This window comes from Rissa tridactyla, chromosome 8 (assembly GCF_028500815.1).
Source record: "Rissa tridactyla isolate bRisTri1 chromosome 8, bRisTri1.patW.cur.20221130, whole genome shotgun sequence".
Taxonomy (NCBI): Eukaryota; Metazoa; Chordata; class Aves; order Charadriiformes; family Laridae; genus Rissa; species Rissa tridactyla.
Genome location: NC_071473.1, coordinates 12125302 through 12138779, shown reverse-complemented (window position 1 = coordinate 12138779; position 13478 = coordinate 12125302). Strand labels below are relative to the sequence as shown.

General features: G+C 36.0%; 1 protein-coding gene across 3 annotated transcripts in view; it reads right to left on the bottom strand.

The window, feature by feature from the left end:
• TXNDC11 (thioredoxin domain containing 11) overlaps window positions 1–13478 on the bottom strand; it is a 29316-nt gene that overhangs the window by 7325 nt on the left and 8513 nt on the right. For all 3 annotated transcript variants that reach the window (XM_054211596.1, XM_054211598.1, XM_054211599.1), the window contains 4 exons: window positions 7001–7094; window positions 5683–5795; window positions 4288–4488; window positions 1353–2136 (listed from right to left, as the gene is read on the bottom strand). In XM_054211596.1, the coding sequence (XP_054067571.1) occupies window positions 1353–2136; window positions 4288–4488; window positions 5683–5795; window positions 7001–7094 (1192 nt within the window). The remainder of the gene's footprint in view (window positions 1–1352; window positions 2137–4287; window positions 4489–5682; window positions 5796–7000; window positions 7095–13478) is intronic.

The window sequence follows — 13478 nt, the reverse complement described above, 5'->3', positions numbered from 1 at the left end:
TTAAACACAAATCTGTTTTAAAGTATCAAAAGTTAAGAGGCTTATGTAAGTAAAATAAAAATTTAAAACCCCCACAAAACTAAAATATAAATCACAGTTACTCCTTGACAAAATATGTAGAAGCCAAAATTTTCCGGAAGTTCAAATGACTTGGAATAGAAATATACCAAGTGTCACTCAGCAGAGAAACCCTCGTCATGCTCAGGAAATCCTGTGACGTGAAAAAAGTTTGAGACAGAAAGTACTGGGAGCAGAAAAGGGAAGGAAATTTATATCTCTTCACTTGGAACTTAATATTTCCTATGCGTCCTTTTATAGTCACTGGGGTTTTTGTTTGTTTTTCCAGAGTTTTTCTGGGAGGTTGTGATGCAGACAGGATTCAGGGCTGGATGGGATCCTTAATAAGAACATGGCTATTTGTTCTAAGCTGTGCATACATTTGTGCTTACAGATTTATGGCAAAATGGAAGTGTAATTAATGCTGTAAGAATTATATTGATATATCTTCTTAAACAATTTATTTTAATACTATGTTCACATGAATTTACTTCCACATTTACTTACACTGCTAACATTAAAAAAGCTGCATTTTCTGAAGGTGAACTGTTTTGCACATCATCTCGATAGGTAAATGCATGTGGTTAGGCATGTTGTGTCTTACTCAATAACTTGCAAATAACTCAGTACTGCAATCATTAGGTTGATTGGGTTTTTGTTTGGTTGGTTTGTTTGTTGTTTGTGTTTTTTTCCCCTCCAATTCATCCAGGAAATAAGAGTGTTGACAGATTTGGCCAAACCCACTTCAGAGTTCTACCTTGAAAACACACACACTTTTCAAAATAAATTTAGAACTATCTATAAGTTGGTTTCAAAGGACAAGAGGAAGGGCTAATCTCTGCTGGTAAGTGGGCAGTATCTCATGAAATTCTGAGGTATTTTAGTACACAGAACAGCTGAGCAAACACTACCACCACCATTAATATACAAATGTCTTCTGTAATATCAAATGTGTTAAATGCATAGTAATTTTTTTTCCACAAGCAAATTAGCTTAGATTTTACCAATTCCTTCAATGCATCAGGCAGTCGAGAACCACACATTCTGAAGTTCACTTCTTTTAAAGCAAATTACTTTTGGTATATGAAACTTAGTTCTCACGTCATCTAGACCACTATTCTACTGCTTGGTTAACTACTAAATAAATTAGAACAGAATAAATTAGAATTCACAATGTTGACTATATTCTCACTTTAAAAGCAGTAATTTTCAAAATGGCATTAAGTTTTCCATTTATAAGCTTACTTGCACACTTAATTCTCTTATTTCAAGCATTCGTATAGTGGATACCATACCCAAGGTAGATCCAACAAGTGACTGATTCTGATCCAGGACATAGTGCACTTCTTCCTTCAGGTCAACAATAGCAGCAAACTCCTTAAGATGATTAGATCTCGATGCTCCTAGTCTCTCTGCATATATCCAAAAAAGATTTGAATCCAGTAGATAGAGATTCAAGGTTTTGTTGGTCCTGCAGCTCAGGCCAGTAATGTTAGTGCCACTAATATGAAGGTCAGGAATAAACCAATTCCTATCCTCAATGTGAGGAATAGAATGTTGGGTGTTATCTTTCTTCCCATGGGAAGAAAATGCTACTTTGGGGGTCTGAAAGATGGTCTTCTCAGAACTAATGAAACTTAAAAAATGCCTGTTTACTGTCCTGCAACATGCAGTGTAATAGCTAAAGGGACTGTAGAAACTTAAGAAATTGCTGCATTCTATGGTATTTGATATAACTTGAAAAAAGGTACGTTCCTGGAGGTAGAAAGAGTCCAAAGCTGCTTCTATCTCTAAAAAGTTACAGTGTGGCACATGGACTTTATTTGGTTTGACACCAAGTGTCTGATTAATGCAAAGCTCACAGACATTGTGAGTTCTAGATATTGAATGCCACTGCGGAAGCACCACGGTGTTACAGCACGGGTACTTGGTTATTGAAAATGTTTCTGATAATTTCATATGTGCATCTGGTACAGAGGAATCAAAAGCTGGTGAATCACTGTCTCGTAAGTGTTGAAGATCTGGCTCAGCTGCTTGGCTTTTATTACAGTTGTGGTATTCCAAGGCCACTTTGGTAACCTACAGGGAGAAAAAAAAAGAAAAAAAAAAGCAAGATTGCAGTTATCTGTTGCACGCTTAACAACATATATGCAATTAGAGATGGAATTTCAGAAACATGAAGTTGACTACTCTTCTCCTTCATTCTTACAAAAAATTACAAGGCTCTGACTTAAGTTTTCAGATATTTCAGCATGTAAGAATTAAACGTACAGATCAACAAAAAGCTACTTCGAATTTTTTTTCAGTCCACTACAGTGATCTCAAGGTACTCTTTGCATTGTATTTATCACAGTGCAAATAATAGTAGATTTTAAGCTTAAATCCCACCACGTGAAGCATTAATCAGAACAGGTTCTTGAATTTTCCTTGTTTTCCAATACAAGGAGAAAACAAATAAAAAAAAGCCTGCCTCTCAGTGCAAACATACCTGTGCTGCATCACCATTTTGTTTTTCATAACCAATCAGAAACGAGCAGCGAAAAAGGCATTTGTATGGACCACAGAAGGAATGCCCTTTCTAGGCAATAAATAACAGAACATAGAAGAAATGAAAGAGGAAGTTTCCCTTCATCCTCATCTATCACGTTAAACATAATCAAAATACAGAACATACACACATTGCTTACACAAGAACACTTTGATACGTATCACTGTAATTATCAAAAGTGTGTTGATGCATCACATCTAGGTGTGCTGCTGTGTCACAAGACCGTCAGTATTAAGATGTGGTCTATAGCAACACTTTGTTACAGTCTTTAAAAATTCCTTGTAAGATGTTTTCATCCTGAAAATGCTCAATTAAATACTTAAAAGAAACTTGACTCCTCGTACTATAATCTAACCTGAAGATTTTGGTTACCTACATAGAGAAACATGAGAAGTTATTATGAACAGAAAACCAGATTTGCTATAAGAAATCTCATTTCAGTGAGCTACTATCAGAAAAAAAAATTTGCTCTGAGAGCTTTCAACACACAACTTGACAGCCTTGTTCTTTGCAACTGCCTTACAGTCAAGGGGTTTTGTTGCTTGATGAAACCCAGAGGATGGCTGCAGTAAACATCTCTTCCTATGGTAAACAAGTTGCATAATATTTCTCTATCAAAGTGAAGCTATACGAGATCAACTGGAATATTTTGTACCTCATTTCACATTTTGATATAAATACTCTTACTTAGTAGAATGAAATCTGAAACTGAACATCTTATGTTGCACTGATTTGATCTAAGTAAGCGGTACCTGTTACTAAAATATTTAATCTGTGACAAGCATCACTGAATTAAGTCTGACAGACTTAAGCCAGGTTAGTACAAGAATAATTGCAGTTCTTTTCCAGTCTTTCCACAAAGATCTCACCAACCCTATCCTGTAGCAGACTAGCTTTTATTGTGTCTATTTCTAGTTTGTCCTTGGTGCTATGCGATCATCACTATGATGCGCAGCTGTGTAATATACTAAATGGGACAATGGGTTCCAGCTGAAAAATAGCCGGGGCCGGGGGGGGGGGGGCAGGCGGGCAGGCAGGGCAAGAGGAGTATTTTTCAGCCAAACTAGTTTCCCTGTCTCTCTCACCGCACAGCTACACAAACTCCTGTCCTAGGCAGTTCAGAAATGGAAATAATGGCAGAGGAAGAGAAAACTGGAAGGCGACTAAGAACGTATAGGATATAAAAATCATGTTAGTTCTGAGTAGTTTTTCAATTGGGCTATATTTCAAAAACCAGTCTGGTTTAATAAAAAGGTCCATTCTTCCTTACATAACCACTTCTGGAAAGAAGGAAGGAGAAGAGAAATAGAGTGGGGTGGACAAAACACAAGTCCTGCAATACTCAAATGCATTCTTGCTCTTTCATTTGAGCTATGTCGACTGGAACAGAAAACCAAAGATCTGTGCGTGTCACAGCAGTCACCACAGGAAGAACAGAACCAAGGAAAAGAATTAGGTGCTTGTTCTAAATAACTGCTGACATGAGAAAAAATCATATTGTGTGGGGTGCAAACCAGCATAAGGGATTCGTGATAATATGGCTTAAGAAAATGTTTTTAAACAAAATTGAATACTTGGAACAGTGAAATAGAAAGAGGTATCTGTCACAATTAAGCTCAGAACCCTGACTAGAGTTCTCAAATTCTAGTATGTTTGAAGTAAAAAATAATTATTTCACTTACTTCATCTAAAAGAGGATGAATTTCTGCTAAGGGATTGTATGGTATAAATATGAGAAGTGCTGGTCCTTTCTTCAGCTCATTGTTTAGAAGAAGGCTTTTTCCACCATGTGGTCTCAGCCAGCGTATGAGCATCTCTCGATTTTCTAGAGCCCACTTGCAAATGTTCTCAGCAGTAAAGTTCATGATGTCGTTTGGATAGATCTTGAAGGGGGAAAAAAATAATTATTTGTCCTCACTTAAACATATGGTTTAGTAATGAATGCAGTTCTCAAATGCTGCATACTTTGTTACTGTAATGCCTAAAACTCTTTCTAAATTCAACTACTCAGCGACCTTCAGTGTTTCATATACCCTTTTCCCTTTGGGAAATATTTCCAAATACTCATCAGTTCATATGAGCACTCACATCTTTCAGGCAAAAAGTATTCTAACAGGGAAGCTCCTCTTTCTTTTACTACATCTTTACAATCTTTACTTTTCTCACTAGTATAAATTTTCTTTATAAGTGAAAGAGCTCCGTCTCTAAGCTGGTATCATCACATACCTTGATTTATGGCATATTAGAAAACCTTTTTCCAATACTCATTCACAATATCAACTCATTTTAAATTCGTCTTTTAAGACCCCAACATCAAGACTGATATTTTATTAAAATATTAAAAACTGATATTTCTGATTACTGAATGCAAGGAAAGAAATGCATAATAAAAAGCCCTCACAGCTTGTAGAGTCATTTTAATAAATTAAGGCAAATTTATCTTAATTCATTTGCATAGACAAAAGTAGTTTTATGTATTTACCAGAAATTTGACCTGGAAAATCCATGTTTTCCCTAGTCTCAATTGAATAAAACACACGTTACAATACTTATTGTCACAGAGTTTCCACTCATGGCAGCAGTTTGGATAAATAAAGTCTTTATGCCAAATAGCAAATCTGAAAGTTAGTATTTTCATTCTTAGTCTTCCAAAAACAAGGCACGTGGATTAAGAGTTACTACAAATTTTAAATTAAATTAATTTGCATGATTTTTCTAATCAGTGTAATATCACACCTTTAAACTGAAATGCAAGTTTTCACTGTTTCCACATCCTCATTCAGGTAGCCTTCTAATTCTGACCCACTGAAAGAGGTAGACGCCTTGGGAAAAAGTCTTTGTGTAGTAATTTCTGAGATGCTTGGGTTTTTTGGGTTCTGGTTTAATAGAGACGATCAGCTTGGGTTTTAGCTACTGTTTAAAACAGCTGCTGACTGGTAGAATGACAATGTGTATTACTGCACAAAAATATTGTTCTTAAACATCCTATATCCTAAAGCTCTGTGAAACACTTATTAATGGTCTACTACGACAGAGCTTCAATCTCCATGTCACTACAATGTAAATACAATACTCACAAGAGATGTGTTGACATGTCTGTGCAAATACACGCTGCCCGAATGCACTAAAGAGATTTCCTCTGCAACACGTTTATCTGTGATCACTCCAAAGCGTATTGTTCCAAGGTAATCTGAAAGGGCAAATTTTCAGTTTTTAAACACGATTATACACACTGAACTTCTCTCCTGAAAGCCTAAGGCGGCACAGAAATCTTACTGACTAGCAACTGCCAATATTGGTGATTAAGTGAGGCAGAAGAAAGATGACAAGAGCGGAAGATGACAAACGTTCCTCTTCTGCACTCAAGCTACAGCCAATGTTAACCTGAATTGACTGATTTCTTGATTTGCTTATTAAATATATAATCTGGTATTGCAGATAACCATAACATGTAGCAAGATGTATCTCAAAAACCACGATAAAATACACATGTAAGGAAAAGGTATGAACATTGACTGTTTAGATGATGTATGTTTACTGTAAATATATATATTATTTAAATACATATTCTAGTATTTCTATATTTATAAGTATGTACACACAAGGATAGAATGCTTCTCATCTTCACATTGCAAAGAACTATCCCAACATATAGATGGGGAAATTACAGAATAAAATACAGGAGAGCAGGCTCTATATCATATATCAAGTCAGTGGTACAATAAAAATCAGAATAATGGTATCAATTTCCTTCATTTGCTGACAGGAAGAAATACCCATAAAATGCGCCAATCTGAACTTTAAGAAAGTTCTATCCAGAATATATAACCCCCCCAAAAGGTATTAATCATATACAAAGTTTGCATATTTAAACACAAGATTTTTTGTACTTTAGATTATTAATGCAAAACAACAGGGGGAAAAAGCCCTTCTCATCGTGTTACCTTGTACCAGCTCTGTAACTCCATCCAGGAAAGCACTTTGTTGAATTCAGTTACTAAGTAATGACAAAGTCAAGTTCATCCTAATGCCCCTGAACCTGACAATTCAAATGTTGCACAAGACAAACACTCTTAGATTCAATTTATGTGCTAGTCTGATTAAGGCTCTATATGGGTTGCAGCTACACATTTAGGTTTTTGAGGAAACTGTATCTTAATGTATCCTTGAATAGCAGACTGTCATATACTTTATTCCATGATGGCCCATCACAAAATACATAATAAGCCTTTTATATAAGCAGTCCTCGCACTGTAATAGAAGTCTCATAATTAGATCAACATCAAGAAACACTCAAAAGGGATTAATTCCCAAGTTACAGAATATTGCAAAAAAACTACTGAAGCCCATATACATAACTCATTCACAGATGCCTCATGAAAATGAAGGTTTTACCTTTCTTTAATGAATGTAATGCTGACGTGAAGAACGTTAAATAACCAGGCGGCTGAGGTGAAGCGTTGAACTCAAAATATCCTAGAACTCCAGGCTGAAATAAGAAGGATTAGAGTTAGTTAAGCTATTTTCAAATATAAATATACGGGGCACTGAACTTATCTGCCTACAGTAAAACACAATTTTAAAAAGACAACAATGTTCACTGAAGAACAGTCACTTTATGCTGCAAAAAAAATTTTAATATTAACAGATTGAATGGAAATCAGTTCTAAAGTTGTCATTCAAAAGCTATGTATGAGAGAGGGTTTTTAAGGCTGTAGATGCGTAAGTTTCAAACTGCTTATTTCCCATGTTAGCTATTAAAGGTCACTAAAAACAATTAATATTTGCTTTGCAAAAATTGTGAGTCAGTTCCAGCACCAACATAAGAACCACAAGCATCATAAAGACTTCTTTTAGGATTGGAATATAAAATGTGATTTTTCAGAGTATGAACAACTTACTCAACGCTAACACTTTAATTGTTCTCTGTGTTGCGCATAATTAGCAACTACATATGAATTTGTGCGTGAATACTTGAACTGCTAAGCCAATTTATCATCCCATCATTAAGCTATCAGTCGTTGTAAAGTCCTTCAGTATAACCTGCAGGAGTCAGTGAGAGACCAGCTGCACAAAACTAATGAGAGCACCCCATATCCCACCTGCATATCCATAAAGTTCTACAAATTGCCAAACAGATGATTCAAAATTTAAAAGACTTATCCCTAAATAGGCCTGTTGAGTTTGCCAGGTATGAAGTCTGAATGGCTTCATATTAAATTCAGGAAGAGAATCTGGGAGAAGCTGACTTGGAACAGAAAAGTGAGTAGTCTTTACACTTCTCTTGTTCCAAAATTTCAATTAAGTTTTGTTTATAAATTCTGCAAAATATAATCCATTAAAAATTATTATTAATTATGTTTTTTTAAACTCATTACTCAAATTGGCTTAATAAACTTTCAGGAAAGAGTAAGTGATGGAATTTGGTTATTTTGTGTTATTTGTTTCCCAGTTCCACCCGTGCATACAGAAAGAGCATTTGACGCATAAAGCAAGAGCGCTCAAGGGATTGCTGTAGAACAAAAGATTCCAGACCCACTGATCACCCATTTGTGTGGCAAATATTCCCACATAAGTATTTTCTTTTGGCATTTTGGAGGTTGCTTTATTTTTTTGTAGAATTTTACATATAAATTTTTAAATTTCTTTTTAAAACACAAACATATATTTTACCTGTTACTGTCATTAGTGATATGAATTCAGATAGTCATACCAGCCATAAGAATTGGGCTAATTCAGTATCGATCAGTGGTCTCGGGATGCTCACTAACAACAGCATTGCACATTCCGACTAATGACTTGCTCTTTTTAGGCAGGAATTATCCTTCATAAATGAAAGCTAAACACAAGACTCGTGTTCATAAAGACTCATTATGAGGTACCATCAGAAGATTATCAATAATAAATATAAGATACAAGCAATTAGTGAAGTTTCTGCAATAACAATTGTCAAGAAGAAAATAAAAATAAAATTAAAATAGAAATGAAAAAATACAGTAAAATAGCCGCACTCTTTTTTTAACAGTAAATAGGTGAGTAATTCTTGTTCATCTTTTTCTCCTAGTACTAAATTAAGACAGTAAAAAGAAATAAACCCTTACAAAAAACATTTAAAGCATTCAAGTGAACAAAAATAAGGAGACAGATATAATCAAAGTTTTAGTTTCCCTTTTTGTAGGACCATTTTTGAATGCCATTACTGAACACAGCAAACTTATGCACCAAATACTGAATGAAAGAAGAGTCAAAAGCGGCAGTAAAATGTGACAAGACGACAAAAGTCAGATCTAGAAATATTTATAAAGTTATTAAAAGAGGTGATGTTCTGATTCTGTCCGCCAGTTCCGTTGAACATTGAAAAATAAGATGCTTCCATGTGACATTTTTGGAAAGTATTTTTTCAATAAGAAAAAATTGTAGTGAGAGAATATATACTAATGCTATATGCCTAATCAGTAATCTGGTTAATTAATATCCTTTTAATGATCATCCCAGAACAGTTAAAATTTCTTCCCTGTTACAGACTGCAATTAAACATATGAGGAAAGCTTCTAAAATGCTGTATTTCTTCTCAAGTACCACACAAGAGAGATTCACTTGCTAATACCAACTACTCTGTTCATTTTAACAAAATTGAACACTTCCGGATGCTAGACAACTAAGAAGGAATCTTGCTCTATTTAAAGCGAGATTCATGTCTTACAGAAGAGATATCTCAATGTAAGTAAGAGGTTCCTAGTTTTGAATACAAGTATGCTAAGAAGAGCTTGACGGCAGGAATTCCCTTTCATGCAAGAACCTCCAAAATAATAACTGATGCTGCAACAGCTACCTGCATGCAGTTTATGTGGGCACCTACATACAAGCTGTTACTGATGATGAGTTTCTTCCAGGCAACCATCTGTGTGGAGTTATGGTTAATTATCTTCAGCAGGCAGTTAGGAGTAACCAGTTGCAACAGGATATGACTTGCTCTGTATAAAGTTGGAGGATAAAATATTGAAATGTGACACAGGGATAGCTTGAAGACACCAGATTAGGAGTGTTGGTGTTGCTAGAATGGAGCTTACTGGCTTTTCTTTCCATGAAACAATTTTCAGCACCTGTCTCAAACTGAGTGTCTGTAGGAAAGGCTTTGGAACAAACCTGAGGGCATCAATAATGAAGAGTCATTAATACCATCTCCTAGTGAGACTCATATATGGAATACAAAATCGTTAACTGTACTGTAGCCTATTTCTTGCTTAGTCTCTACACCAGAGGAATGGAAAGTGATGTGTGATGCCAATTAAATTAAACAAATAACAGACTTGACAAGAATCTCAACAATTACAGAACAGCAAGTTCATAGAAACTTTAAGAATTAACAGCTATCTTCAGGTCAGTAATTTTTATTGAAGAACAGCCGGCATGGTTTTATTACTGAACCATGCCTCAAGTCTATCACAGTTCTTTGAAGGAATGAGCAAGCATGTAGATGACTGATCTACTCAATGCAGCACCCTGTAATTCCCCAAAAGCCTACAAGAAGTTACCAAACACATTGGAAGAAACTAAGGTGACAAGGAATAACACAGAAGGTCCTTTTCTATATTAGCAGAAAAGATAGAAAACTGCAGGTAGAAGTTATTGGTTTTCCACAGTCAAAGACAGCCAGCCAGGGTGAGTACTGATGCTCACATAGTTCAACATTTCTATAAACACTTTAGAAAAGGGAAAGACGGGGGAGGAACAAAATTTGCAAAGGTTATTGGGAACCATCGAAAGTATAGCTGACTCAGAAGAGCTACAGAAAGACAGTATTAAATGACTATGCGATGAAAGAGCTCAGAAATTTAAAGGCCAATAAATGTGACGTAATGTGAACAGAGAACAAAAAAAACCCCACTGCTACTGAATAGCTTTTACAATTAGATAACCACTTTTACTACTCAAGTTATTTCTACCCCGTTTTTTATTTATTTATTTTTATGTTTTGGCTATATTACATTGAGGTATGGGAGATGATTTTTGTTTTCAGAATCTCAGACTTGTGCAGGCAGGCAATTCCTGCTTCATTTTATCTGTGAACACAGGAAAGAAAACAGCAAGAGGAAAGGAATGTGTTATCTCTGGGATCTGAAGAACCAATATTACATACCATTAATTCTATACCGTAGACATGCAAAGAAGAAACTGCTGATCGATATTAGGATTAAATTCACAAGTAAAAGTCTGTTCATTTTCTAATGATGTTAAAACATTGTGTATCCAGAACTGAAAGCAAATCGTCACATCATCATTTAACACAGGCACAGCAGTACCACACACAAGAGCAAATTATTAAGTCAAATCCATTTCTGGGACAGATCCTACACAGCTGGTTAATGCTCAGGAAGCATTTCTACACAAATAGAGCAAGGAAGAAAGCTGCCAGCGTACTAAGATACATGCCAGCAAGCTCCCAGACAGAACAAATCCTCTCCCCCACCTCTCCCGAAAACAGGAAATGATGAGTTCCCTGGGCACATTTAGTTTTCGTAAGCAAATGACGCTTCCTGTCTAACTACAGAAGCTGCATGTTTTCTTCCTCTGTGCCTGAGAAGGATGAGGCCGTTTCTAGTGGCTGGGTTAGTCAGGTGAGGAATGAGACATGCCAGCCTGGATTAAAATGAAACTGTTAAATCTCTGCAGTTAAGAAAACGAAATAAGCCTGATTATAGGTACTTACAGGTACCTGGAGTTATGGTAGGAACTGCGTAACTTTCTCCTGATGTAACTTAGATCTTTCCTATACACTCCAACATTTTAACTGCTTTCCAAATGAGATTTTTTCCCTTGCTCTCAAAAATTGAATTCTAATTTTTATCCAGTTCTAGTTTTGCACTAATACCATTCCAAAACCACAAAACACCCTTAAAAAAAATCAGAAAATGCAGAATCTAAACTTTCGAGTCTTCAACCAAAATTTTTTCATGGGATTTGAGCGCCCTCTTGTGAGAGCAATAAAGCATCTCATGATATTCATGATTTGGTTGAGCAATGCATATAACACCATTAACTAACACCACCTGCTCTTACATTTAGCTGGATTCTGTTCATCAGTATTTCTTAGAAATAAAAATCATGCTAATTAACACTGGAATACAGGATAAAATACTACTAGATTTCAGTATCATTTGGTGTGATTCAACTTTAAAAAAATGCTTTGTATTTTCATCTTGGTACCTTTACAAGTAAACGTTAGTTCATGCATGCTAACATGTTTAATAGATTTCCATATTCAGTTGAGTATGAATAGAGCTCCCGTTTTTTTTTTCCCAGATGCTTTTTCTGCCAAAAGCTGGCTACTGGAATTGGAACACAAGATTAAAGCATCAAAAGCTTCACAGATTAGATGGAAAAAGACAACTATAGACTTGAAGTCCTGGCTATTAGTAACTTGACAGGCAACAACAAGATGCCCTTGAAACGCGAAAAGAAGGGTGCAGTAGCTCTTTTAAGTGTGAAAACACAGGCTGAGCAGAACTTCAGCTTGACATGATGCCCTGCAAATAAACCAATCATCTACTAATAATTTACCAACCTATTATATACTCCAGATTATACATAGTGCTACCCTTGCACAGAGAAACAAAACGAGGACCGGAAGTGAGCAACAGACAACTGCTCTGCGACCTACTGCTTCTTTAGTATGGGAGATCTTAATACCAAAGTAGAATGAAATAGCCAAGGAAGAGAAAGGGCACTGCCTACGTGCAGTCTGGGGATCAGCTAAAAAGAGGTTCTTTTTAACTGAAATTTTCAGGTGAAAAATAAATATCCCCTAAGTTGGCAGAACCCATTCCCTAGCAGAACAGAGGACTGAAAGTTAGATACTGATGATGACAAATGTTTTGGAAAATATTCTGAGCTTCAAATTAATTAGATTTTCAATGAAGAAATCACAAAAACCTGATCAAGCAGCAAACAGTTGACAAAATGACCAATGATCTATCCTTTACAGTGTTCTCTCCTTTCCTTTCTCCTAAAAATTAACATTTTCAATATATAGAAGATCAAAAATCAAAGGAAGACACTAGTCAAGGCTCTCAAAACAGCAATTAGCCATGCATGCACTTCCTGTAACCTACTCAACTCCTCAAACTTTCTCACTTCTTAAACACAGGAGTCACCTCCTGGATTGTATCTTCTCTTACAAAAGATATGAAGTACCTCAACTTCCACAGAAAACATAAGAAAGCATTCACATTTCTAACTGTTTAAAATGATAAAACAAAGCATTTATTTCTGGTTTAAAACTAACTTTTTCTTTGTGCCTGACCACGTTTCCCTCTCCATCCATCTTTGTACACGATTCTTTATTTCTTGGGTCTTCTCTACATCCCAGCTCCTGTTCACTCAGAATTTGCTTTTCTGGACTTGCACTAGCCAATGCCCTTTTCCCTGAATAGATCTTACTGCGCGGGTTGGCTGTTACTGTTGTAGCCCCTTTGCCCCCTCTTGCTTAACTTTACAGAGGCAAGACACTGAGCACCTAGTGCCCCAGTCTGGGAAATAACCTCAGCCTTAAATGACTGAGGAACAGCATAAAAGATCAGACTATTCTTAGCTCATTTCAGAAAAAAGAAACAACAAATGCTGAACATAGAGACCGGGCATTTGGAGACACAGAATTTGAAACACAGGAAGGGGGGAAGTTTGAACAAATCTCTACAGGAGGCAAAAAAAGTTTTAGAATGGCAAAACTGAAGCAGTGAAGAGACAACAGAATTGCTTGTGATCACACAAAGCATCAGCACCAGAGACAGACACACAACTCACTCCTGCCTCACAGTCTCCACGTAAAACACTGGAAAACTAAACCCATGAATAGCTCCTGAGGGATAAACTG